This window comes from Nyctibius grandis, chromosome 11 (genome assembly GCF_013368605.1).
Source record: "Nyctibius grandis isolate bNycGra1 chromosome 11, bNycGra1.pri, whole genome shotgun sequence".
NCBI lineage: Eukaryota > Metazoa > Chordata > Aves > Nyctibiiformes > Nyctibiidae > Nyctibius > Nyctibius grandis.
The window spans coordinates 26110397-26137019 of NC_090668.1; the positions used below are offsets into that span (position 1 = coordinate 26110397).

A 26623-nucleotide genomic window follows, 5' to 3' on the forward strand; every position below is an offset into this window, starting at 1 on the left:
TTGTATAAAAAGATTTATTGAAATTCATCAATGACAAACAGACATAAAACTCAAAGTTTGGCTCTTCTGGGAAAAAAAAAAAACTGTTGCAAATGTATTTATACAGATGAAATATTGACTAGGAAATACAAGTCACTTCTAAAGCTATTTTAAAGAGGGATATGAAAGTAAAACTGTACATTCACTAGGTATTTTTCAGTCATTTTACTGACTTCCACTAGGTAAGAAAATACAATTTTGTATTAGTATCTCGTGCTTGAGTGTATGAAAAGAAACCTCCTACCCTACACGCTGAACTGCCTTCCTGGATTTAGGTTTGTAAAAATTTTTTCAAAGTATATAGCACAAGTGGAAGTAGTTTCTCATCACTTAAAATTGACTAGGTGTTATATATTACAGACCAAAATAGTACACACCTTATTTAAAAGGGTTGAAACATTTTTTTTATTACAATTGTCAAATTCATTTCACTAGTAACTCAGGAATTAGGAACATTTTTTATATATATTTATATATATATTTAAATGCCTGCCATTTTCAGTGTGTTGGCTATGCCCTAGCCAAAAAAAAACCAACCCCAAAAACAAACAGAAAGGAAAACACACAACACACAGTGCAGGGAGGAGGGGGGGTGGGATTGCAAATTCACCCCACAAACCAGATCCAAAGGAACACCCCAAAAAAAAAAAAACCCCAAAAAACCCCAACAAAAACATTTGGTCACTATTTACAAACAGCAAAAGAAAAGGTACCTACAAAAGCAGGGGAAGCATCGGCTGAAAATGGCAGTCATTCACGGACAGGCAACCATAAATCACTGGAGCAAGATGCCATTCTCACACCCGTTGCTGTGCAGGGATGCTTCGCCTCCAACTTGCAGCATCCCCCCAAAAAAATGCTTACAAAGTATTTATAGTGACTGGCAGCGGTGGAAAAATCCCAACAACCAACGCTCTGCAGCTGTCTCCGAACAGACTCTGTGTATTTGGGGCATCATCCACTGATCCTGAAACTTTTTTTTCTCTTTTTTTTTTTAAAGATGTCAAACTATCCACTCCAATAATAAGAAACAAATTACCACTTGGTTTATACTTACTATTGCAGTTACAGGGACTAAGAGAGGGACAAAAAGAAAAATTTTAAAATGAAGAGGAGGAGGAGTGGCAGTAAAAATAGTATTTTATTCCCTTGCCCACCCAGTCTGCTTCTCCCTCTCGTTCCCACAGCAACATTACAATCAGGAAAAAAAAAAAAAAAAGAAAAAAAAAGAAAAAAAAAAAAGGTTGGGGGTGTGGGAAGGGGAAATACAGGGTAAAAACAGTCAAATCACAATAGGAAATTTTCAAAATAGGTTATTCAGTTTAGTCATCTTCATCCCCTTCGTCTTCAGGTTCTCGTTTTCTCTTCTGTCCCCGTTCTTCCTCTAGAAAATAAAACACAACTGGAATTATATGGGTGCTCCCTCACGCTGCTGAGAAGCTGAACAAGTTCAATAAGCTTCTACTTTGGCAGCTGGCTTGCTATCAAAGGAGCAGGAGTACAAACATGAGCCTGCTTTTCAGAAAATGGCATTTTACTTTTTAAAATATATATTATTGTTATTTTAGGTCTAGCAAAAACTGGATTGCTGCCATACCGGGCTCTTCTTCATCTTCATCATCATCTACCTCACCATCGTTGTAGCCTTCTTCATCCTCCTGGATTTAAAAAAAAAAAAAGGATTAAAAAAGTCAGTTTCAGTGCAGGACTGTTCACAATTTGGCAACATCCAACAGCATTTTACAACAGAGAGAAAGTCCTTCAAGCACCTTAAACAAAAACCAAACCAAAAGGCAGATGCTTCCCCCACAGTTACATAAGTGCAGTTTTTTGCTACAGTTATGACTGGTCTCTGGCCCAAGTCTCACTGCAGAAAATCACAAGCAGAGCAGCCACTTCTGCGAGAAAATAGTTTTATCCTTTGCGCTGACACGTAGCTGCAGATTTTGTTACGATGTCCTGAGTTTAGTAAACCTTGAGGACTGCTCAGTAGAAGGCAGCCCATGTTCTAGGGGCAGGAGCTGCTGCTGGCTTTGAGAGGAGGCTGACAGCCCAACAAACAGAAGGATTTCATGTCCATGGTCACTAGATGGCAGCTGGCTCATAGACAGGCACGCCTCAAAGCCACCCCCCACCGTGATGCTTCTCCAAAAGCAAACACACACTTCAAGCACTAAAAGCCTCCAATATTTGGTCCATTTCTTGTCCCAGTTAGGGAATATGTTCACTCCACACCCATTATTAACTGCATAAATCCTTACCTCCTCTTCTCCGCTCACATCCTCCTCTTCTCCTTCCTCCTCTTCCTCCTCATCTTCTTCATCTTCTACTACCTGAGCATCATCATCATACTCCTCTTCTACAGCCAAACAAGATTAAGCACTCAGACATTTAACATTTACTTTTTTTCCAACATTGCCACCTAAGATGTGACCTCTACTGACACAAGGAGCAACTGAAAGCACTGCTCAAGGGCAGTGCAGAACTAAGGGCAGCTCTCCAGCTGCTAACAGGGCTCGATGGAGTCCTGGGCCTTTTCAGCCTAGTGACAGGGTAGTGTGGCAGCTGCACCCATGGCCTGAGCTGCTCTAGGGCTCCAGGGGCCTTGACAGCAAGTCACGGCAGCCTCGGGACTGCTTTAGCTTCAGCTGCTCCAGTTCCCTCTACTAATATGAATTTTTGAGCCCGTGGGACACTTGCAGCTCTTCATCTGCAAGTGTCCATCTGCTCCCACCAGCAACAGAGCAGAACTTTACAAGCCAACCATGCACTGGGAACCCTCCCCATGCGAGGGCTCTTGCCTTTACGCTTTCAAAGCAACACAAGAGGGTCACACACAATCCAGCTTACAGGTTTGTCATCTCTTTTTCAAGAGGAAAGAGATTAAATCCAACTAGCCCGAGCAACAAACCAGAAATTGTTTTTCCATGCTGCAGGAATGGTGTTATGGAGCTTTTTCATGCAGGCCCAGACTTGTGTTCTGGTGAGGAGAACCTGTCCCTGCTGAACCTGGCTGAACGCACCACGCTGCCAGGCACGGCTGCAGCACTCGCCCCTCTCGCCAGAGCTCACATTCAGCACTCGAGGGAAAAGTGCAAGTCCAGCTATTCTGCTTTTGCTGTGCAGCTGGGTTTGAAGAGTCCAGCAAATTCCCCAAGCCCAGCCGGATACTCATCCGACCGGTGCAGTCTGCCGCAGAGGCAGAACGGCACCTACAGCACAGCGGGACCCACCGTGCTTTTTCCTAACATTAAAAAGTTGCTTGCTGCTTCCTTAGTGCCTCTCACAGAGCTTGCCCCAGGCAGACTTCAATACACACACTCTCCTCTCTTCTGACTCACACCCAATTAGTTCACTTCGTCCTTACAGAGCAGCTACAACCTCCTATTAACACCTTGGCTGCTTTACTTAACTCCTTGACTCAGCTACTTCTTTTCTACGCCCAGTTTGGTTCTCCACGCTACCCTTCTCCATCAGGGTCTACACAACTGCTCCTACTTCCCTGATCGTACTCTTGGAAAACAGCAGCGTGTCCATGACATCCTTTCTCACCCATTTCTCCCTTACATCCTCATCCCCTGGGGTTACTGTTCCCTGAACTCTTTCAGTGTCTTACTCCTCCTCCTGGCCGCTTTCTTCCACCCCCCTTTCAATCCCCACCTTTGACTACAGATACAGCAGAGAAAGTAGCTCTTTCAGGCCCTATCCATCTCCTTTCCCCTTGTTCCTTCAGAGGACACTGAAATATTTTTGCTTTACATCAGAAGGAGCTGCTGAGAACACCCTTCTCCTGCCAACAAGTCGGAGCTGGAAGCAAAATGCACCACGCAGCACATCAATCTTACAACTTACGTACACCAAGTAGCACAAATTCACATACCATCTTCATCTTCCTCCTCGTCGTCTAAGCCCTCCACGTAGCCCTCTGCATCAGAGTCCGGTGCTTCTTTGTCATCCCGATCTTTCACTAGGGATAAGACTGAGAAAGTAGCTCTTTCAGGCCCTGCCCATCTCCTTTCCCCTCGTTCCTTCAGAGGACACTGAGGTACTTCTCCTTTACATCAGTCAGGAAGGAGCTGCTGAGAACACCCTTCTCTTGCCAACAAGTCAGAGCTGGAAGCAAAATGTACTAGGCAGCATATTGATCTTTTAACTTACGTACACCAAGTAGCACAATTCACATACCATCTTCATCTTCCTCCTCGTCGTCTAAGCCCTCCACGTAGCCCTCTGCGTCAGAGTCCGGTGCTTCTTTGTCATCCCGGTCGTAGCCATCGAGGTATGTGAGTTGCGGGAGGAGCTTGAATACGTTTTCTCTGTAATCGTTCAAGTTGGTTACCTCGCAATTGAAAAGATCTAGACTCTTCAGGTTTTCTAACTTTTTCTGCAAAGAAAGAGAAGTCTCTCAAGTCCAGCGTTACGGTAATTCTCTACAGAGCAAAGAATGCAACAGCAGCCAGAGTTTATGTGCTCAGTGGCTTCCCAGGGCAAAAAGGTCATTTTGGCCTCTGCCTGCTAAATTGGCGTGGAAGAGAAATCTGCAATGCCTGGTCACTGCTGCTTTGGTATCTGAGGGTGGAAAATGCTCTCTCTCAAGTTCAGTATCTTGAAGGCTGGGAAGAGGTAATGTGCAAAATCACACGTGCTGCGAGGGGCCAAGCTAAGAATAAGCATTAGCCCAGTCAGCTATCCCAAAAGCACAAGGCAAGATACTGGAGCCACCAGTCAGGTCTATTTAAACTACTACTTTCCATAGAAGAAGAAACACTATTCTCTGGACACAAGAATTTTGCTGAGAGAGATTTAAAAATTTTCATGATTGTACCGTAGCCTTTGGAAAAATGAAAAAAGGCTTCGAAATTGAACAGGAATTCAATTCCTGGGGTTGGGTTTGTTTTGTTGAGGAGGAGGTGGTCTGCACTGCCCACAGCAGTTCAAAGTACTAACCACAACAGCACAAGCAGTTGAGGATTTGTATCAAGTCTTATGAAATATCTCCCTTCTGGAGTTTAGTGTGTACAGCAGCAGTGACAGCAAGAAAACAATAAGCCTGAAACCAGGAGCAGTTACAATCCTCTCTCTTATCTGTTTGCTACATGAGTTTAACGGCTCTGCTCTCCTCTTCTGCTGGGGGAAAGGAGATCCGAGATGGACTCATCTGAGAATGGCTCCTTGGGACATTTTAAGAGTAAGTATTTGGGAAATAAGCATGAGACAAAACTCTTTCTGCAGAGCAAAGGGCACAGAAACCAAAAACTAGAAAATAGCACTACCAGAACTGACACTTGGATGCTTGTTGGAACTGCAGCCTGACAAACTTGGTCACAGCACTTAAAACGAGAAGTATAATGACCGTGAGCAGGAGAGGTGATGAAAACCACCAGGAACGAGCTGGAAGCTCAGCGATCTCTGCCCAGCTGCAGTGAGCAAGCCCACTATGGAGGCACACGGCGCTGCAGCCAGCCCCTACTACCACCAGCACACGCCGCACCCCTGGGCAGAAGCGCTGGCTGGTGATTTGAGACCCAACACTTCCAGGAAAACACACCGAGCTCAAGCAGAGCATCTGGGAGACAGACCCACAGCCCACGCCGGCGTGGAAAGCCACAGGGAGAGCCTGGCCCTGGCGGCAGCAGAGCCGCAGCCGCTAGAGGGGAGCAGCCGCTCAGCTGCCGGCACAGCCCCGGGGCAGGGCTGCGGCACGGCCCCGGGCCAGGCCGAGCCCACACTCCGCTGCAAGTCACTTCGGACTTTCCATGCCCAAAACACCTCCACTCATCACAAAACAGGGTTTGGTTTCAGCCCGTACCGCCATCAACTCACCAGAGGTTCTATTGTACCGAGATCTTTTATTTTGTTGCCGCTTAGATTTAGATGCGTGAGGTTCGGACACTTTTCTGCCAACACTTCCAGTCCTCCTGAGATTCTGTTGTCGCTTAGCTCGAGCTAAAAGGCACGTAAACATCTTGAGTTGTTAGTGCAAACATGTATCACGAAGCAGTTTGGTCAGCTAAATGATGTTTTTATACAAACAACTATTTTACACACGTAGTATAGCGCAAAGAGGGAGCGATAAGGCACAGGACATTTTATTTACCTTCTTAAGTTTGTTTAACTTTGGTAAGTTTGCAACTGAGGTTAAGCCTACGTTGATTGTACTTAAGAATTCCAGCTCTTCAAACTCATCTGTAAGGCCTTCGATTTTGCCTTCGTATGACCTACAGTTGTCAAGAACGAGTTCTTTAACCTGGAAAAAGAATAATGCAAGATGTGAGTGAAATCTTTATCCTCCTCCTTTACACAAGCTAAGGAGGACTTAGCTTCAAGAGAGATGTTGAGGTGTTGGAGCGAGTGCAGAGGAGGGCGACCAAGCTGGGGAAGGGTCTGGAGGGTCTGACCTCCGAGGAACGGCTGAGGGAGCTGGGGGTGTTTAGCCCGGAGACGAGGAGGCTCAGAGGTGACCTTAGTGCAGTCTACAACTACCTGAAGGGAGGTTGTAGCGCAGTGGGAGTCGGCCTCTTCTCCCAGGCAACCAGCGCTAGGACAAGAGGACACAGCCTCAAGCTTGGCCAGGGGAGGGTCAGGTTGGACATGAGGAAGCATTTCTTCTCAGCAAGGGTCATTAGCCATTGGAAGGGGCTGCCCAGGGAGGTGGTGGAGTCACCATCTCTGGAGGGGTTTAAGAAAAGCCTGGACATGGCCCTTAGTGCCCTGGTCTAGTTGCCATGGTGGTGTCAGGGCAATGGTTGGACTCGATGATCCCAGAGGGCTCTTCCAACCTCATTGATTCTGTGATGACACAGATCAGGCAAAAATGAAAGGTATTCCAGTCAACTGGCAAGTATGACAAGGGTTATTTTCAGTGTCCGAGCCCCACTTTTGCTGGCATGCCAGGCTAGCAACGTTTCAAAAACACACGTATTTGGCTTTGCCTCAACTGCCCACCTTTGTGTTGTTCTATAAACGGTGTAAACAGCTCAAAAACACAAATCCTGGCCTAACCGTTGTTAGAAGTAGCATTGTCCTTGCATTTTCAAAAACAGGGAACCAACCTATTTATTTTTAAACTAACCTACAACTTCGACGCTCCGTACAACTCGCGTGCTATTACAACGTATCGTCAGTTGTTAAAACAGCTTCTCTCTGCACGCAAAAATTACACGAGCTTGTCAAGAGTGGAGAAACCGCTGTCTGCTCAGCCACTCCTGAAACCCAACGGCCTAACGCAGGTCTTGCTGGGGTCCACCCTCACCCCTCCTCGCCAGGGCAGCTTGATGGTACTTCAGGGGAAGATCTTCCCCACGGAGGCGACTCCTTTCTTGGGGAATTACAAGGGCTGTGTCAGATGATGCGCAGCGAGCACGGCTGCTGCTGCAGCAGCGTACCCCTTATCTCCCCCACCCTGGCGCAGCCTCCAAGGGAGAGGCAAAGATAATGTCCCCACGGGCCTGAGCAACACAGGACCTGCCCCACAGCCAAAGCTGGGCAGCCCCATGGGTGTGTACAGCAAGCTACAGGCTGTGGGGTTTTGTTCTTTTTTTTCCTTGCAGCTGCTATCTTCAACAGACACACCACAGCAGCAGCGATGCAAAAGAGCCCCCAAATACGCCCCATCCCAAATAAAACTGCTCCTTTTCACCCCAAAACCAGGTCAGCCTTACGGGATTCAAGTCCCTTAGTAGCCAACGTGAGTTTTTCCAGGCTCTGGGGAAGCTCTGCCACCGAGGACGGTGACTCCACAGGAAGGGCTCACCCATTCAGGGAACACCCAGACATTTTCACACCGACAGAGAATTTCTGGGGGTTATTTCTCCCCTATAAAAGCCCATCCTTCTGCTTGCACTGCAGACCCCATCCCATGTGCAGGTTTGGAAAGGGAGGAGGTGCTGCTTTACACTAAGGCTGGGACAAAGCAGCCTGCAGAGACACGAAGCAACTCTTCAGTTCACACCAAGGACAGTTAATATGCAAATATTAAATTTTCTTCATTTTTTTATTACCCCACTGCACAGCGAAAAATCCTACGTAGTTTTACAGCTCCACATAACATCCCTAGATTTCTAATTAAATCCCAGGCACTGAAGTCAACAGGGAAGTCAGCCCAAAGCAACACGAGAGCACAAGTGATTCATTGAGAGTAGGAGGATCAGCGTTAGACAGGAAACGCATTTTCCAAGACTCCACAATTTTCCTAGAAGAATTATGATAGGGAATAACTACACAGAAGTCTCCCAGAAGAATTTGAAGCTGGTTAGAAGAAACCAAAGATGAAGTCAAATGCTCCTCATCCCACAGATATCTATTCCACTTTGCGGGGGGGAATCCTCAAACCTCAAAAACAAACTACAAGAAACCCTCTTTGCTATGAAATTTGGACAGAGGAAAGCCATTTGAAAGGCAAACCTGCCTATCTTCACGCTGTAACAGCGTGTAAGTATCAGGATCCTCCAGTGAGATCAATTTAGGGACAAATATAGAGTTTTCTCAGTCATCTGCTTCACGCACACACACACAGCTCCCGCCAAAAAAAAAAATAAAAGGAAAAAAATAAGTAAAATAAAAGCAGCTCCACCCCAAACGCAGACCACACAGCCCCCGTATCTGTGTCCTTGCTCACCAGCACACGAGGCCCCTGCCTGCCCCGTTATCTCCCCTGGCCAGCGAGGTGGCTCGCCCGAGACAGCACCCACCTACGGACACGTTTGGGAGGCAGGAGGGCGAAGGAGAGGGCTGCGGTGCCGCCCGTGCCGCGTTGGTAGCTGGCTGGAGAGCCCAGAGGTCTTTTTTTTTCCTTTTCCTCTTTGCAAAGGAAGTTTGCGAGAGCACACGTAGGAAGACGAAGCGAGGCAGGAGGGAGTTCAGAGAGGGAAAATGCTCACAGCAGCCAGCAGAGTTTAGAGCTTTGAGCGATGCAGCAGGTGAAGGCACGGAGTGAAGCAGCACCTAAACCTCACGCTGAGAGAGAACCAGCATCTGCCCTCGGCCCCAGGAGGTGGGACAGCCCTTCCTCCTCCTGAGGGCAGGACAGAGAAGAGGCAAACAAGGAATTGGACAAAGCTTCCTCGGGGGTAGAGGAGAAATTTGAGGGGGGGCTGGAAATAGCCATGGATGCAGAAGACAAACCCTTCAATGTGGCGGCAGAGGAGCCAACTGGCTTCTACTTTCAGTTTGCTCTTTTTAAGGCAAGGCTGCTGTGTCCTCTCTACTTTTCAGAAAACTTTGATACAGAACTGCAACGCTCTCTTCTTCGCTGCACCCAGTACCAAGATACTGGGTGAAGGTACAGCCAAAACAACTCCACAGGGAAGCTACCATGGAATAAAACCAGGCAGGTTTGCAAGCGGGAGGAAGCTTGGTAGAATCAAAGAGCTCATTTAGGAAACGGCAGAGCACAGGCTCCTACCGCTCCGCAAGCACAACTGTCTGTCAGAGGTGTATTAACACACTGAATCGCTTCTGAGAGAACGTGAACTCACAAAATAAAATTCACGTTGAAATTAAAATGGCTTTATGTTCGAAGAGATTGAAGAATCTTGGAGAAAACACACGCGTGCAAGAGGATGAACCGGGCTGATGGGGCTTCTCCCAACTTCACTGCCACGTACACGTTCACAGAATCACAGAATCACTGAGGTTGGAAGAGCCCTCTGGGCTCATCGAGTCCAACCATTCCCCTGACGCCACCATGGCAACTAGACCAGGGCACTAAGGGCCATGTCCAGGCTTTTCTTAAACCCCTCCAGAGATGGTGACTCCACCACCTCCCTGGGCAGCCCCTTCCAATGGCTAATGACCCTTGCTGAGAAGAAATGCTTCCTAATGTCCAACCTGACCCTCCCCTGGCCAAGCTTGAGGCTGTGTCCTCTTGTCCTAGCGCTGGTTGCCTGGGAGAAGAGGCCGACTCCCACCCCGCTACAACCTCCCTTCAGGTAGTTGTAGACTGTTCACTGCATCGCACCCAGTTCTCTCGTGTACAGTACAAGCCGTAGGAGTTACCACCAGCTTACACAGTTTGTATAAGGATTAAAATTACCCGCAGCTCTTTGCCCACAGCCTCTCAGCCTGCGGGCTTGTGCATCCCGCTCTCACTTGCCATCTCCTCCTCAGGAACTTGCCGGTTTGCCGTTAACCGGAGAGGCACCGTGTCCCTCCCGGGAGCAGGCCCTGCTCTCCAAGGCCCCTCTGGGTTATTACCGGGGCACTTCTCCAACGCGCTGGCTGCTGCACTGAGGTCTCCTCTCAAACCTCAGCACCCTTGCGAGGGTGCTGGGCCTCAGCCAGGCTCTCTACAGCCTTGACAGCGAGCACATAACTGTGTCAGCGTACAGAGAGGGAGGAGCAGAAAGGTGACCTTAGTGAAGCTACATTCCATCTAAACCAGCTCACTACCACAAAAGTATGACGGGGGGACTAAAAACCTATTCTTCATTTATTTTTCAGTAGTCTTAGTAATCTTAAGGAAAATTCCAGCTCCTGAATCACTCTCCAAACATCTACTGAACTTCCCCGACAACGCACAGTAACGCCACCATTTTCACATCTCTTTCCTCATATTCTGTCACCAAAACACAGCATAAACCTTTGTCTGATGGAAGCAGCCTGGGCGAGCACCCCGAGTCTTGTTATAAACCTGAACGAGATGAGGGGGCCCCAGATCGTCTGAACCAATTTAGTGGTATCACACAGCAGATAGATGAGCAGTCAGAATCAGGGAGGACAACCTGAACACATCTGGAGAGAGAGGCTGAGGGAACAAGTGTCCTCAGCGCATCTGTGGTTAGCTACATCAAAGATACGACTTGCACAAGCTGTATATCATTAACCTCATCACTGTCTACGCCACAACGCATAATCAAATCAAAGCACTAATTGGAGTAAGTACTAATACAAGTACTAGTACAAGACAAACCACACGACCTGTATTTATCTTCCCAAAAAAACAGCTACACAGTGAGAAACAGTGGAAGAGCAACATGCCACAGGTAACCTACCACCACGGATAACACCGCAATACCTACCAGAACAGCTCAGGAGGCACCCGCAGGTGAATGTCTAGCAGAAGACCTAACATGCAGGTGGCTACGTTGGTTCCCGCAGCACGTAACCACGCTCTTTGATAACCTTTATGATAAGGCACCATCAGGTGCTTGGGTAGGGATATTACACACTGCACAGCTCCAACTGCTCGTCCAGCCTGCCGTTCTGCCTTGTCCTCGGCGTTCCCAGGGTGGCTCGGGGCTCTGCTGTCCCTCTCCCCCATGCAGCGGGTGCCATCTGCTCGAGCAGGTGCTTCCTGGTTCTCCACGCGCTTCTGCTCGAGCGTTGCTCTGCGGTTTGCTGGTATCAGCCCTTAGTTTTCAGCAGTTACACGTAAGCAAGTAGATTGCTGCTTCTCCACCAGCCTCTTCAGACCACGTGCCTTGGACCTGTTCTCCTGAAGTCATCCCGGTTTCTATTCTGGTAGTCCCAGACGCTTTCAGCAGATGACATCACGTCTCTGTTAACGCACGCTGCACTGTTAACCATGGATTACAGCATCCTCTAGATCTCTTCATGACTTTCATGACATCACACTCTACATTACTGCCTGCTTGATAACCAGCGACTCTGACCTGTTTCCTAGTATGGTGACCGCACTGAGCTGTGTCCCCAAACACATAGACAACACCCTTAATATAGCCACAGGGTCTACTGCAAGACTCCAACCTATTCCTGGGGTAAGTACAGGCAACCATGTGTAAGCAGCCACTGGATTTCATGGGAGCCATCACAAGTGACATCTGGGACTCGCCTGCTGTGCGCAGTACCCGGCAGACCTTCCCCTGCCTCCCTTTCCCAGCAGTCCCTCTCTGGAAGGGACCATACTCTCGACTTATGGACACATACACAATCAATACAATATAATTACACACAGACAGCTATTAAGCTGCACGTTATCACCTTAACTTTTAATCTACATTTCCATTCTAACAGGTAAAAAGGCAAAGTCTCTACTTCAGAAAGCCTACAGCCCATGGGCAGGGAGATCCATGAACTTGGGCCTAAGTTCCCAAATCCCAGTCTGTAACTGAAGGCTTAAGGTGACAGAAAGACACAGTTGTGAATATAATTTTAAAAGATAAAAGGCAAATTTACCAGTACAACCACCATCCAGCTGGGTTTACAAGCAGGAACAGCAAAGGCTGTAACACCTCCTTTTCAGCACGATGGAGCAGATGCTTTTGAAGTGTACGTCACATATGGTAGCCCAGGACAGAACACCCCACTATGTGGCATTTTTATGGAAAAAAGCAGGTAGAGATGAGGGTGTTAACTCTGCCTTGCACTGCTCCCAGCCAAATGATCCAGGGGAGCACTGAGAGAAGTCCTTCATACCTCGTAACCCAAAGGAAACCTCATTTGGAGGAGGGCAGAGCTGTGGAAAGAAGGGAGGGGAGAGCAAGGGAGTCCTGTTGTGGGAAGTGGAAGAGAAGTCCAAATTACTTCTGAAGGCAGAGACAGTTTTATTCTCTCCCAGATGCACAAACACTTCTTCAAGGCACTTGGGTTTCTGTCTTCGGGAGTTTTTTGCTCTCAAAAGCCTGCATAGTCCATGCAAAGCCTTGCATCACTCCCCAGTAATGAATGACCATTGCTGTCTACAGCAACCAGACCGCCAAGGGTTGTGTCCTCCTAGTCCTTGCACTGTATTCCAGATCCGTACTCACGCAGATTTGGGGATCCTTGAGCAGAAATGGATCTCCTCAAGTTTCTATTCCACTCGATTTGTGAAGTTTAAGAGAAGCCAGGACTCCACATTCACGACGTTCTCAATTGTTGGGGAAGGCACGGGTTGGACAAGGCTCAAGATAATGCCCAAGTCTTGCAGGAGCCCATCATCCATGCTCACCTCCACAGTGATGGTAAGGATAGGATGTTCTCCACGCTCATGTTACAAGCTTCCCTCAAAGTTACTACTGAAGGAGATAAATGTTGCATGAATTTCCATTTCAGATACTACCTGGAATGTGACTAGGCCAAAAACTGTTTTCATGAACAGCCTACTTAATACCTTGAGCTAACAAAGCTGCTCTGAAGGCTCAAAGACATGATGCAATTTCTGCTCCAAGATGATCACCAAAATGTAACCAACCTGAAGAACTGAGTTTTTTTAAAAAATAAAGATGGCACCACATGCCATTTGCCACCTGCATTCAAGACAGATCTTCAGCCACGTTAGGGCTCATCTGTGATCTAAACACATGGCAGAGCCAGACTATGCCAAGTTCAACTCCTGGTGAAAAACAGTGAGAGAAAGAGGAGCGCAGAATCCTCTCCAGCCCAATTTAGAGCAGCTACCGGGCTGCTGTACGTCAACTAAGACATACTTCAAGAGCTATTCAAGCCTCTCCCGGCTTGCCAGCGTGCTGCCCACTGGGGCCGTGCCCACTCCTACCTCTGGCACGCTGCCCGCAGGCAGGCAGGGGAGGGAGGCAGGTGCCATCGGCTGCGCTGGCTTGGTGCCACGGGGGATTCCCCTTCTGCGGGGCAATCCTCAGCTACTCCTCTGGGCAGCTCAGCATCACCCACTGGAGATGCTCAGGGATGAGGATCTAGCCACAAGCAGAACTAAATTTACCAGGGAAGGGAAAATTCCAGTAGTGTTGGCATCCTCTTCCTCCCCCAAAAGTAAAAAGCAAACCAGAATAAAAGCACCAACTGCACGTGACAGCAGTGAAGTTTTTCTCCTTACCAAACCAACATGTGATTTTGGATTTTGATACAATGACACAACCCCATCCAACTTTCTTATCTGAATTACTCTTCTGCGTCTCTTTCTCGGACAGACCCACCAATACTGTTGAACACTTCAGCGGAGGGTTCTCAAAGCCCAAAATTGAACTTCCAGCATCATGCTGATACAGGTTTGGTGCCTCTTATATTCTTCACTACAAGCACCAATACACATGCGTGTGCACGGATCCCAAAACTGCTGCCTTTGAACTACAACGCCATGGTTCTCACGTGGGTTTACTCTGTTTGTAAACTACACCCTAGCGAGCGCTTCGTATTTAATGTAGTTGATCCAACAATCACGTGATGAAGAAACTCAGATTTCCTCCAGATGAGGGTGCAGCCAAGGAATTGCACGAAAACATTTGCTTAGGGACCAAGAACAACCCAGTGACAACACGGGCATCTCCGTGGACATGTCACAGTCCAGACTCAAGCAGCTGGTTAAACCACTGTACCCAAGTTGCAAGTGATGCTGTAAAATAGCAGGTTAAAGCCACCTTTTAAACCCCCCTCACGCTGGCTCCGTTGATGTTAACTCCCACGAGGATGAGCACAGTTAGCATGGGAGGAGAGATGGGAAATTTTTGTTGTTTTGGTTGTTTGGTTGTTGTTGTGTGTCATTTGTTGTTTGGTTTTTTTTTTTTTAAATCAAAGCTGCTCTGTGTTCAGAGACAGCTTAAGGCTGCTTGCATAGCTCAGAAAAAATCTGGCTCAGCATCAATACAGTTACTTTTTCTACCCTCTAATACCTCACAGAGCACAGCTATAAACCCCGAGAGCAGTATGTATGGCTCCAACTAATTTTACATCCCTTTACTCTGCTCTGTGAGAAACTAAAGGTCCAAGTGAAATATATAAGTGGTAGAAGGGTGAAGTCTTGGCAATTCTGACTACGTCTTACACTCGTATCTAATTAAGGCATCTCCAGTACTAAAAAACTTCCAGAAAGAATAATCTCCTGTTGTCTTTCTCAAAAAACACTCCCTCAACCAAGAAACCCCGTGAGTCACATAAATATACTTGCACACATTTACAAGGGTCAGTATAGCCATATGCATAAGCAACACATTAATTAATAAATTGAGAACACACTTTAGGGACACCGAAAGCTGTTTCATTCAAGAGCAGACAGCCAGTTTTCGTTTTTGTTGCTACTGTTAGCAGCGTAACACTGAAAACTCCAAATATTGCTTTAGACAGACTGTTTCAAATGCTTAAATTGCTTGATCTTTGCATTGAATACTTTTTATATTCACATTAATGTTGTCTGCTTCTCCCTTCTCTACAGATGGTATCACACACCAGCAGAGCACTTCGCTCTGCTCCTGGCTGGGGTGGGTGACTTCGCACAGGTCACTTGAGAGACTCTATTTGGAAAACCGAGTGCTGACACCACATCCAAAGTGCTTTTCATTCACTGCCCAGGTATTATTAAATAAACCAGAAGCAAAACATAAGATTGCATTGCACCCTTCATCTGAAAACTCTGCAGTTAGAAATTTTCAGCATTTAGCTGAGCTGCTTCGTTTGTTCAGTTGCACGTACTCCAAATTGCCCCCAGCAACAAAGGGCTGATGTAGAGACGTACATAAAAAAGAAACACTGCATTTAAATTAAGACTAATTTTAAGAGCTGCATATTTAATAGGGAAAGCAGTCTCTGAAGATGTCAGCTGCCACAGAATGCATTGGCAAATCATACTTGCAAAAGATAAGCTTTTCCCAGCTTTTTTTATGGCTTTGAAGGGAAAGTGTTCGACAGACCAAGTCACAGAATCACACAGAATCAACCAGGTTGGAAGAGACCTCTGGGATCATTGAGTCCAACCATTGCCCTGACACCACCCTGTCCACTAGACCAGGGCACTAAGGGCCATGTCCAGGCTTTTCTTAAACCCCTCCAGAGATGGTGACTCCACCACCTCCCTGGGCAGCCCCTTCCAATGTCTAATAACCCTTTCTGAAAAGAAATTCTTCCTAATGTCCAACCTGAACCTCCCCTGGCGAAGCTAAGTCGATGGACAAATCACTGCTCCAACAGCGAGCACAACTCTTACACAGCAGCGTAAAGACAAACCACTGAGGCTTTTTTGTTTTTTTTTTTTTTCTGGAAAGATTTCAAAGGTCATGCTTACATATGCAAGGGCTTCAGGACTGATTTTAGCAGCCTAGTCAAAAAAATACAGACTACATATTTACTAGCTATTTTGTCTGCAGGACAGCTGAGCAAGAGAGGAGACAGGGAAAAATTATATGCAGAACAAGTCCAGCAGTGTCACATAAATAGCTGAGAAGTGTCCATCACTCCAAAGCACAACACAAACATCACTGCTCTCTGTTCCCACTTGGGACTTGCACCTCGCTGCACACACAGAGGGTTTGGTTCATCGAGCTGAGCCGTTTGTCAATCAAGACTGCCGAAAGCCATCGCACGCTCTGCAAATGGTAAGACTTGCCTCGGCGGGGGGCAAGGAGAGGACCTCCCTTCCTCCTTTCTTTGCACCCTGGGCACGTCCTGCTCCCTCCCAGACGCGGCACGGGGATCCCAGAGGCGCCTGGGATTCTGGAGTGCAAACCAGAGCTACTCCCATAACCTTCCCTTACTTTTAATTCATTCAAAAGATGTTCAAGACATGGCACCCACCCATATTTCACAGGTCCAGCTCTTAATTTTCAGGCTTCTCCAACTTACAAATACCTGCACCTTTAGGACAGAAGGATGGGGGGAGTAATCCACAGAATGAATGAAATGGGGAGAATCAGTCAACATCTTATGTTGTAAATATTTACGATGTAAATATTTAAGAAAACAGCCACTGACAGTTGTGCCACCATTCAATGTGCATTTAAAGATGCATCACTGATATAGAGAATACGGTCTTTTAAACACAATAAACGATAAAATATTTTAGAAGTCCTAAATCCCTGCACGTAATTAATGGTACCTTGGAACACTCAGGAGTTTTTGGTGTACATTTAGAGCAGAACAGCAGAAAGGTACATCCTATTTATCAATTCATAGCACACAAATCCTGCTGCAAGGATGGATTATAATAGCCAGGCTAGAAGGTTTGTACTACAAAGCTTTTTTTTTTTTCCCCTCAAGAACTTGTTTCATTTGGTGGGCAGGGCAAGAACCCTTGTTTCTTCAGGAGATGCGTTTCTTGATGGACTACAACTCAATTACATCAACTAAACCCCAGCTATTTCTCTTAATACATTTTTATCAAGCCAGTGTTTGGATACACACCTGAATAATACAGAAGACTTTGTAACTGTGACTGTATTTAACATATTGCTGGTCAAAAGAGAATTCTCAAGAGTTAAGGGTTAAAAAGTTAAAAATCTACCATTGCTAGTTTCTAGCAGCAGAAAAATGGGAAAATGAGGCAACCAGTTTCAGGTCCATACAGTGGTGTTTTCCAATTCTATGTTCGTAGCTCCTTTCACATGCTTAAAACTTGGTCCAGGTTAAGAGAAGAGAATTTGCCAAATGCTCCCCTGGTCAGTCTGCTGTAAAACTAGTCTGAATTTCAGTGAGGACAGCTCACACATCACACTCACTCTCCAGTCTGATCTTTGTGGGCTGCGGTCCCTCCAAGACGAGCATCCATCCATCCACCATCAGGATGCTCATTTTAGAGATTTGCAGCTGGAAATTGAGCGCCATGAAAACCAGCTGTTACATAAACTTGGGAAGTTTGCAATAAAGACAGCTCCTTCTTTGTACATTTACACCCCACTGCCAGTTGTGTTAAGTGGGGAAGCGATACAAGTCTGCAAAAACCCACTATAATCCACACAGAGATTGTACGTGCTGATCTCGTGCCTCCCCAGACACAACCATACCCCACTTGGTTTCAAACCCACATCCCCTTCCCCTTTTGAGGTTGTTCAGCCTGGGGAAAGTGAAGAAGTATGTATCTGCACCCATACACAATACCAAAATATTTTTTTAAATGTAGATTTTCAAAGCGACGTGTGTCCCTTTAAACTCTTTACTGCTCTTGCAAGCATCACAAGAAGGAACTAGCTTGGGGAAAAGAGCCTTTTTATTCATATTCTTCATTTGAAAGAACACTTTGTACAGATGCTTGCATCATATTTCCCTTCAGTGTTAAAATCTACTGTAAGAGAGAGAAATCGGACTCTCAAATAAGTTCTGAAGTGCAACAGAGAGAAGTGACAAACGCTACAGCAAGTGCACTACCCTAAGTGACCATTAAATGTAACGGGATAAAAATTGAAATACCTGGGCAGAAAGTAGATGTGTAAGCTCAACTCTGGCTGTACAACACCCAGGAAAAACAAATTTCAAGCACAAAAACCCCAGACCGCTCACCAACACTGAGTTCATACAGAAATGGAGGGAGAATTGAAAAAATAATAAAAAACAAAAAGAGGCTAATGAAGAAAAGGAAGAAATAGCTCCTATATAATCCACTTTGGGACATTTATATTAGTTTTATTAGTCAACACGTAACTTTACAGGATTTTATGACTTAACAGCTCCAAGTAGCTAGCTCAGCTCCCCAGCAGCACGCAGTATTCTACACAAGAACCGTATGAGGCAGCTCAAACTATAAAGTATTCATACAGGCTCCGAAAGAACCACACCACCTTATCAACATCCTCTTCTCTAACTTTGATTTACAAAAAGTTTTGATCCTGTATGCTCCGATAACAGGATATATTAAATATAAGATCTACCGCAAAACTTGAGCACATACAGGGCAGAAGCTCCAAAACATGTATATTTCAGTTATTTTCACCAAGATTTATTTGCATTACACTTAAAGGTTTGAAAATAATGCTCCTCCACAGAAGGAGAAATACTGCCTATCAAAGCAGAAACTAACGAAAACAATTCACAGGACCATCCTGTTCATGCCCAAAGACTTACTAAACTCTGTAAATAAATAACATTGGCATTAGCATTGCTTCTAAACCCCAGCTCCAAGTGTTTTACCTAAAGCACTAGCCGGATTTAGCTAAATTTTATTTTAATAGGTATTTCAGAGAAACAGACTTTAAGCTGTACACTTAATTCTCAGGACACAAAAGCTGGCGCACACATCTGTAATCAACGGCTGTACAAAGCGGACTCTAAACCTAACAGCATTCCCAAACGGCTTCTCCATCCTGCTTCGTATGAAACCAGAAAGATTTGGCTTTATAATGGAGGTGTCACATTTGTTACCTCGGGAGGACTGAGACACGTAACTCAGAGCTAAAGGCTAGCAGGTAAATAGAAAAAGTGACAGTTAAAATAAGTCTTGACGGCCAACTGCTACAGATTCCTGAGTTACTGAGGCACAGTGAACCCCCACCACATCACAGCTCTCTCAACTTTCTCTGGCGTAAGCCAGAACTGAGCAAAAACTGAACAAAATTCAAGCATGGAGGGAAAAAAAAAAAGTCCAGTTTAAACCTAGCACGCTCTGGATCAAGTTTTTAAACCACAGTAGGATGATGGACTCATCGGCCAAAACTAAAGGAAAAAAAAAAATTAAAAAGGGCAAAAAATAATTAAAAAAAAAATAAATAAAAGGAGCCCCAAAAGCAGAGACCTACCTCCCCGCAGGGCCCTGCCCAGGAAGAAGGCGTATTCCCAGCGCCGCGCTCCCTGCCCGGGGGGGCTGCAGGGGCACCCCCGGCCCGGCCCCGCTCGCTGCCGCCCGGGGTGGGGCGGGCAGGTGCGGCCCGGAGGGGCCCGCTCCCCGCGGCAGGCCGGGGGCGGGAAGGCGGCCCGCACAGCAGCACCCGCGGGAATAAATACAAACAATAATAAAAATAATAATTATAAATAATAAAAAGCGGGGGGGGGGGCGGCGCCTTTTTACCCTCCTGGCTCGTCCCGCTGCGGTCGTCACGAGCCTCCTCCCGCCCCGCGCTCGGCGACGGCGGCGACAAAATGGCAGCCCCGGCGGCTGGCAGTCATGTCGGAGAGGGCGCCCGGGCGCCCCGCCGCCCGGCCCGGCCCCGCCGCAGTGCCGCGGGGAAGGGCCCCCCTCCGCCAACGCCTCATGTCGCACTTCCACACACCGCCGCTACCCGCGGCCTGCCAGAGCGGGAGCGGGCGGCGGGGCCTCCCCTCACGGCGGGGCTCCCCTCACGGCGGGGCGCTGAGGGCCCGGCGGGGCGGGCAGGGCCGCCGCCCGCGCCCAGCCGTTCCCTCCGCCGCAGCTGAGGAGGAGGAGGAGGAGGAAGAGGAGGAGAGGGGGGGAGAAGGAAAAAAAAAACATGGCGCCGCGTCCTACTTGCGGTGTGGCGCTGGCAGAGCGGGGCCGGGAGCGGCTCGGCGGGGCGGGGGCCACTCGCCAGCCGGCCCCGCTCGCCTCATTGTAGCCCCCGCGCCCGAACAATGAGCCCCCGCGGGCCCGGGCCGGGCCGCGCCTCACCGCCCGCCGGGGACGGCGGCGTGTGCCGCGGCGGTGGCGGGAGCCCTCCTCCTCCTCCTCCTCCTCCTTCCTCCCACCCCCCCTCGCCCAGGAGTTTTTAAACTTTAAAGAGCAGGTTCCAGCGACCTGCCCGCCTTTGTCCCTCGGACACCGCGCTCGCCCACCGAAAAGCCGCGGGGCCGCGTCCCGCCGCCTCGCCTCCGCCCTCTCCCCGGCGCCCCCCGCAGAGGTACGTTCCCCCCCTTTCTTCCCCCTTCCCCTCCCGCGGCGGGGCCGGGGCGCACCTCGCCCTCCCCGGCCATTATGCAAGGGCCTGGCGGCGGCGGGGCTGGACGGAGGGAGGGGGGGGGGCTTCCCCGCCGCTGCCCTCGGCCTCCCCGAGTTCGCGCCCCGCCGGAGCGGGCCCGGCGCCCCGCCTGCCTCCGCGCACCCCCCACCGCCGCCGACTCTTTTTTTTTGGGGGGGGGAGGGTGTGTGTTTGGTTTTTTTCCCCCTATTTTTTTTTTTTTTTCTGGGTCCTGACAAAGTTTTTCTCTCTCTCGTTTATTCCGCGAGACGCGGAACAACAACCTGAAGTCCGGCCCCGGGGGAAAGGGGAAGGAGGGGAGGGAGAGGGGGGGGGAGAGAAAAACACGCACACGCACACATCCAGCCTTTTTGTGCGTGTGTGGGGATGGAGGGGGTGGAGAGTGCGTTTATTTCTTGCGATATTTCTTTTTTTTTTTTTTATTCAACGCTCGCGCTACCGGCGGCGATACCCGATCGCCAAAAAACGCTAAGCATTGGTTTAAAATTCTTTTCTTTTATCTTCTCAGCATCTGGAAAGAGGGAAGAGAGAGAGAAAGGGCGCGTTCATGAGGACTACAAAGTTACAAATATGGCTCCCCAGTCTCTCTTGCCTGATCACTGCAAAGAAATGAAGACGCACTTTAAACTAAACCATTCGCAACTCACTCGCAGTCCCTGTCTGCCTCTCCCTGCCCAGCACCCAGTACAAATATTTGCCAACTAAACACGCCGAGAGAGGAGCACCAACTTATTTTTATCTAACGCACGGCGAGCCCCCTCGCAGGCATCGCACACCGGCAGAGTCAGGAGCAGCCTCTAGTTTCCCCCTAGACCATAACGCGTGCGCCTTCGGGCACCCCCAAATTGGGGGGCACGGCCACATAGACACACACACAGGTAGGCACCTCAAGGGCAGCACCGGCCCCGCCGCCCCTCCGCCGCCGCCGCTCTCCCCCCCCCCCTCCGCTCCGAGCCCCGCGCGTTTGGGATGCACCCCCCCCCAAAAAAAAAAAAATAAAAAAAAATGTGGGATGGATTTTTATTATTAATTTTTGCATTGCTTACATCTGAGGGCGTCCTGTTCCGCAGCTCTAAGTGGATCCTTTTCTTCATGTCCATGTCCGTGGGTGGCGGGAGTCGCTCGCTGTCGCCGGCTCCGCTCGTGCAGTGACACCGATGCAGACCCCCCCAACGCCAGCGCGGTCAGGGACTTTGAGGGCTCAACCAGGCTCCGCTCGGAATCCCGAGCCCCAGCACCGCGGCGAACACTAACCTGATAACTGCGGAGGCGGGCGCTCCCGGGGGCTCCGGCCTGATTGACGGCCGTCTCCGCCAACCGCGCCGCCGCAACGCGAGGCCGGAGCCAATGGGGGCGGGCGAGGGGCGGTGGAAGCCAATGGGGGAGCGGCGAAGCCGGCCAGGGGGACAGCCCGGCTGGGAGCGGAGGATCATTCCGTGCTGGTGGCTGATGGGGAAGGAGCGGCGGCGGCTCCGCGCTGGGGATGGGGTGCGCTCTGCCTTCTCCGCCCCGCTGCGCTCCCCCCCCGCCGCCTGCCGGAGCCTGGGGGAGGCGCCGAGGCGCGGGGCGGGGAGCGGCGCTAGAGCCCGGAGCCGCCCGGGCACGGGGCGAGCAGCCAGGAGGGGAGGGAAAGGTGCGGAGCGGGGCGGCGGAGGGGCGGCGGAGCGCGAGGAATGGCGGAGCGCGGGCCGGCGGCGGGGCGGGGAGGGCGGGAGGCGGGCGGGCCGGCGCGCGGGGAGGGGCGCCGATCGCCTCAGTGTGAGGCGCGGGGGGGGGGGGGGGGGGGGGGGCAAAGCCACCCTGCTCTGCCGGGGCGCCCCGCCGGCTCCTGCCCGTCCTCAGCGGGGTCCCCGCGGCGGCGGGAGGGCGCGTACGGGTGGTGCGGCTTGGGGTGCCCCCGCTGTGGGTGAGCGGGCTGAAGGGGCGGCTGAGGGCTGTGGGCAGCGAGAGCGGGGACAGCGGTGGTTGTGCCAAGCAGTCCCGAGTCGGTCGGTTCCTGCTCTGGGAAGCTGCCCTGGAGGGGCCTGTAGGCGCTGCGGTGTGTCCCCAGGAGGCTCGGCGCCTCGGAAGGCCGCTCTTGCGGTCACTCGTGTCCCGTTGTCGGGTGCAGTGGTGGGGCAGGGCCTGTGGTGCCAAGGTGTATTCTGTACCTTTTTCCAGGCAGAGCCCTGAAATAAGGAGCCAGATAACGTCCAGGCCGGGCTTGCTGTCTGCCTCGGGTGTTGGATCCGCTGGCGTTCTGGGGGTGGCAAAGCCCCACGCTTGCTTGGCTCCGTGTGCTTGTGACTGGTTTTATCAAACACAGGGGACTGTTTTCGTTGGGTGTAGCAGCTGGTCGGTAAAATGTGCTTTGTTTAGGTGGTTCCTTCTTGTCCCTTGTGCAGAGTCACTGGAGTTCTGGTGGACTTGTTAACCTTGCCTTCACAGGTGGTTCAACAAGACAGGGCTGTAAAAATCCCTTAGAGTTGTTTGAAACATTTGAGTATCGACAGAAAGATGAGAGTTGCTGGAAAACTGTTTTTATCTTGTCAAAATATTTTGCAGTGCAGGATGGAGATGCTTCTTTTACCTGCATCATCTGTGGATAAACTGTAATGAATGCAGTTGACAGCTAAGCACAAGTTCTGTTGGGAGTGTGTCAGCTGGGAGAAAGGTCGTGCTGGATCCAGCTTAAGGTAAAAAGTGTAACTTATAGTGTAGTACCACTAGTATTCTGCAACAGGTTAATATTTTTGAGGTGGTGTAGGGTCTCATTATGGTTTAGCTGTTAGAGCCATTGGATTTTGGTTTTGTCTGTGGGATGAACAAGTCATTTATTGTTCTGTGGCCTTGGTTTCAACATAATAAAGTTACTGCAGTAGTTTTAGAATATAAACTTCACAAAGTGTTTAGGACTTAAGGATCAGGGTGAATTTTATCTTAGCTCTGTTTTAAATTCTCCATTACAGGTGTCAACAAAGGTGGCCCCTGGGCTGAGACTTCACAAAGGAAGGTTTGGTCTGGAATTTGTTTTCATGGCACAGGTGAAGACCTTTGGAAAAGAACTTTTATCATGGAAACAAAGTGTCTATAAGTATTAACTAAACTAGTATCATATTTAAAAACAAAGTTTCTAAAAATACAGGGATACTCTTTCCTTTGTTTTCTCAGAATGTGTGGTGTGTTCTGATTTATATGAAGCTGTATAAAATGCCCCCCTCCAAACTATTCAAAGTTCAAAAAATTAAATGTTTAAATCTGTTGGTTTCCCTTCTGCCTTATTCACATGCATGCAAGGGTTTGAGAAGTCTTGAGAGCTGTTTGGAGAACTAAAAATGAATGGAAATGTTCCACAGGCCAAATATCTAAGTGTCATATTGCAATGGTGAATAAATATTCAATAACATCTTTGCAGATATTATTTAAACAAAAAAAATCTGGTCACTGGACTGACTAATACTTCTAGGGTATGGAAAAAAGTTAATCAGCGTTAAAAATGGATGTGATGATGCCATTTAAACTAAGGATCTGGTTTTGTTGCCTTTGTGATAGAGGAAGAAACTTACATTCTGATGAAGCAATACTAAGTCCTAGTTGGGGAATTTTTACTACGTGTTTCTATGAATAAAGCTGTCAACTATTTGTTATAGATGACGTTGATTAGAAATGCTGCGTGCTGACACGGTGTGTGGAGTCCTGTCTGAGCAGAGTCCTTGAGAGTGGAGCAGCAAAAGTGGTCTGAGCCCTGCTAACAGTGGTGGGACGCTGCTCTGTAGGATCCCTGGTCAGTCTCCCAGTGGAAGATCAAAATATTCTCCTTTCTTATCAGTATATTCTGGTTTCTAAAGCTCAAGTACAAAGAAATTCATATTGTGAGTAAAGGCTGTAATTGCTACAGTTAATGTTTGATTTTTGTGCGTGGTTCACACATTTGTCCAATTTCTTCGTTGCTCAAAGTAATCTGTTGTTAATCGTATGAAAATGAAATTCTACATACAGGTTTGCATGTTGCAGGTATGTCAGAATCCTGGGCCAACATTTAAAATACTAAAAACACTCACTATAGGAAAAAACTCTTCAGTAACTCGCTTCTCCATCTTTCTTTTCTTTCATTTTTTTTTTAAAACATGAATACTTCAGCCTCACATTAACACAAGTTTCCTATGAAGGGCTCCTGTACATCATGTGGGAAATCCTCCTGTGTTCTGTGCCTGTAAAATTGGTGGGTAGCTGAGGATTTGCTGAAATGAGCTGCTGATTGTTTTTTTTGTGGCTTATAATACTCCTTTGTAGATCTGCTGGTATCTTGTTTGTCCCTGCTGCATCTAGACAATGCATTCCTTCATGTTTTGTGTAACGTCTTTGGTCGTTTCTGTGTATGTAGATATAGTAACTGGAAAGAGAAAATTCTGTTCTTAAATTGTCCCTATTCCTGCCCTTAACATCCCCACCCCGCAGCATAGCTAGAGTATTGGTCATTAAGGGGAATTTAGAGCAGTATTGATTGCTGGTATCCAGGAATTCTGGGGAAAAGGGACAAAAATGAGCACTGGGAAACTCTCTGCATTTTCTGACAACACAAATTACACTTTGAGACCCCTAAAATCAACAGGGGAGTGCTATAGGCAGAATAAAAAAAAAGAAAGAAAAAGAGCTCAAGATGTTGGATGAATAAGCTCTGGAGCTTACTCCTGTTTTAAGAGGCTTGGATGTTGGTGTTGTGCCTTCTGTCTGTTGTTCAGTTGTGTAAATCTCTCCCAGTAGTGGTTAGCAAGGTGTAAACTGAGTGGTCAAGTTTAAACCCAGAAGGGGTTTCTCGTCTGCTGTTATTTGCTAATTTTTTTTAAAGTGTAATCAGCCCTTTGAGGGAGTTGGGCAGGTTCAAAACAAAATGTTTTTCAGTGCTTGCTTCTGGGACCGGTGTATAATTGCTCTGGCAGATGAGTGATTCCCATTGGTTTCTGCATTAATTGCTTGCAAATACTCCGCATTTGTGTCACAATATTGTGTTTTATAGCAGTGTTTCAAGTAAAAGATTGATACTCAGCTGGGAAGCTCAGACAAGAAATGAAGAAAGGTTATTTAAAGTGATGCATAGAATGGGAAGCAGCTGTTTTAAGTTAGCAAATTAGTAGAAGAAGAGGTGAATACTTCTGGTATGTCTCAAAACTGGCTTTTTTTTCCCCAGAGTTGAGTGCAGGGTGTTATTCCCCTTTTTATTTGCACAATATCAGGCATACCAGTGGAGCCTAGAAATTCATAATTTACAAAACAAAGGAAAAAATTTAAGTTTCACATATTTTTGCTGGTCTACAGGAATAGACTGATCAATATATACACCCATAAACCTCCCATAAGCTGTACACCAGTTTTTAAAATAGTTTAGTTTTCTGCAAGTCTTTTGCAATGTGCCATTTCCCCTTGCCCCACAGTTTCTATTTGTCAAATATGTTTTTTTATTTCCTGCTGAAACTGGTTGTTGTAGTTGGTGTGCTTTTAGGACAGGGTTTAGATGAGTTTTTGAGGTGTCTTTCTTTTTTTTTTTAACCAGGAGATTGTCTGTTTTTGTGAAAAGGATGCTTAAGAGTATTCAAAATTTATTCTTCAGTATTCTTTAGATAACTAGGCAATTCCTCATGTAAACTGGCAAATTTCTTTGTGTTTCTTTTCTGAAGCATTAATCATTTTACTCTGAAGGTAGGATGATATTGTGCTTTTTTTATGGCTTTGATACTTCATTTTACTGTACAGGATTTAACAAATGAAAAATAATTGTTCAGTTAGTTGCAGTGGCTTATAATACATATTGCTTATTTTGTAATTGAATATTCAGCCATTCCTACTGCTGTTGGTCTGCCTTTTACAAGCTGTCCTGTCCGTGATCGAGTTCAGAACTTTTGTAAAATCTCATTAATTAGACACTGTAAGCCGTTGGGGATTAGCTTAATTGCTAGATAGACCTTCAGGATAACTTGGGGGGAAAAAATGTGTTTATAACATGAAAGTGAAAAAATCCTGAATTGAAGAAATAGCTTTGGAGTCGAATGAGCAGAAGATGCAACTTTTCTGAGTAGTTTGTAGAGAATCAAAATACAGTAACTTGTTAGATGGGTGACAGGAGG

General features: G+C 47.7%; 1 protein-coding gene and 2 long non-coding RNA genes across 3 annotated transcripts; 2 read left to right on the forward strand and 1 right to left on the reverse strand.

Annotated features, from left to right (window-relative positions):
- ANP32A (acidic nuclear phosphoprotein 32 family member A) lies at window positions 1–22139 on the reverse strand. Its single transcript, XM_068410040.1, has 8 exons — window positions 21569–22139; window positions 6137–6286; window positions 5863–5985; window positions 4225–4423; window positions 3920–4018; window positions 2301–2398; window positions 1637–1697; window positions 1–1423 (listed from the first exon to the last, which is right to left on the reverse strand). Exons 1-8 carry the CDS (start codon window positions 21620–21622, stop codon window positions 1362–1364), a joined length of 846 nt encoding a protein of 281 aa, XP_068266141.1. The 5' UTR covers window positions 21623–22139; the 3' UTR covers window positions 1–1361.
- On the forward strand, window positions 19801–21168 carry LOC137668489 (uncharacterized). The gene is made up of 2 exons (XR_011048945.1): window positions 19801–20444; window positions 21031–21168. It is a non-coding gene; the product is annotated as an uncharacterized lncRNA (long non-coding RNA).
- On the forward strand, window positions 21949–23762 carry LOC137668488 (uncharacterized). The gene is made up of 3 exons (XR_011048944.1): window positions 21949–22155; window positions 23067–23197; window positions 23471–23762. It is a non-coding gene; the product is annotated as an uncharacterized lncRNA (long non-coding RNA).
- The last annotated feature ends 2861 nt before the right edge of the window (window positions 23763–26623 follow it).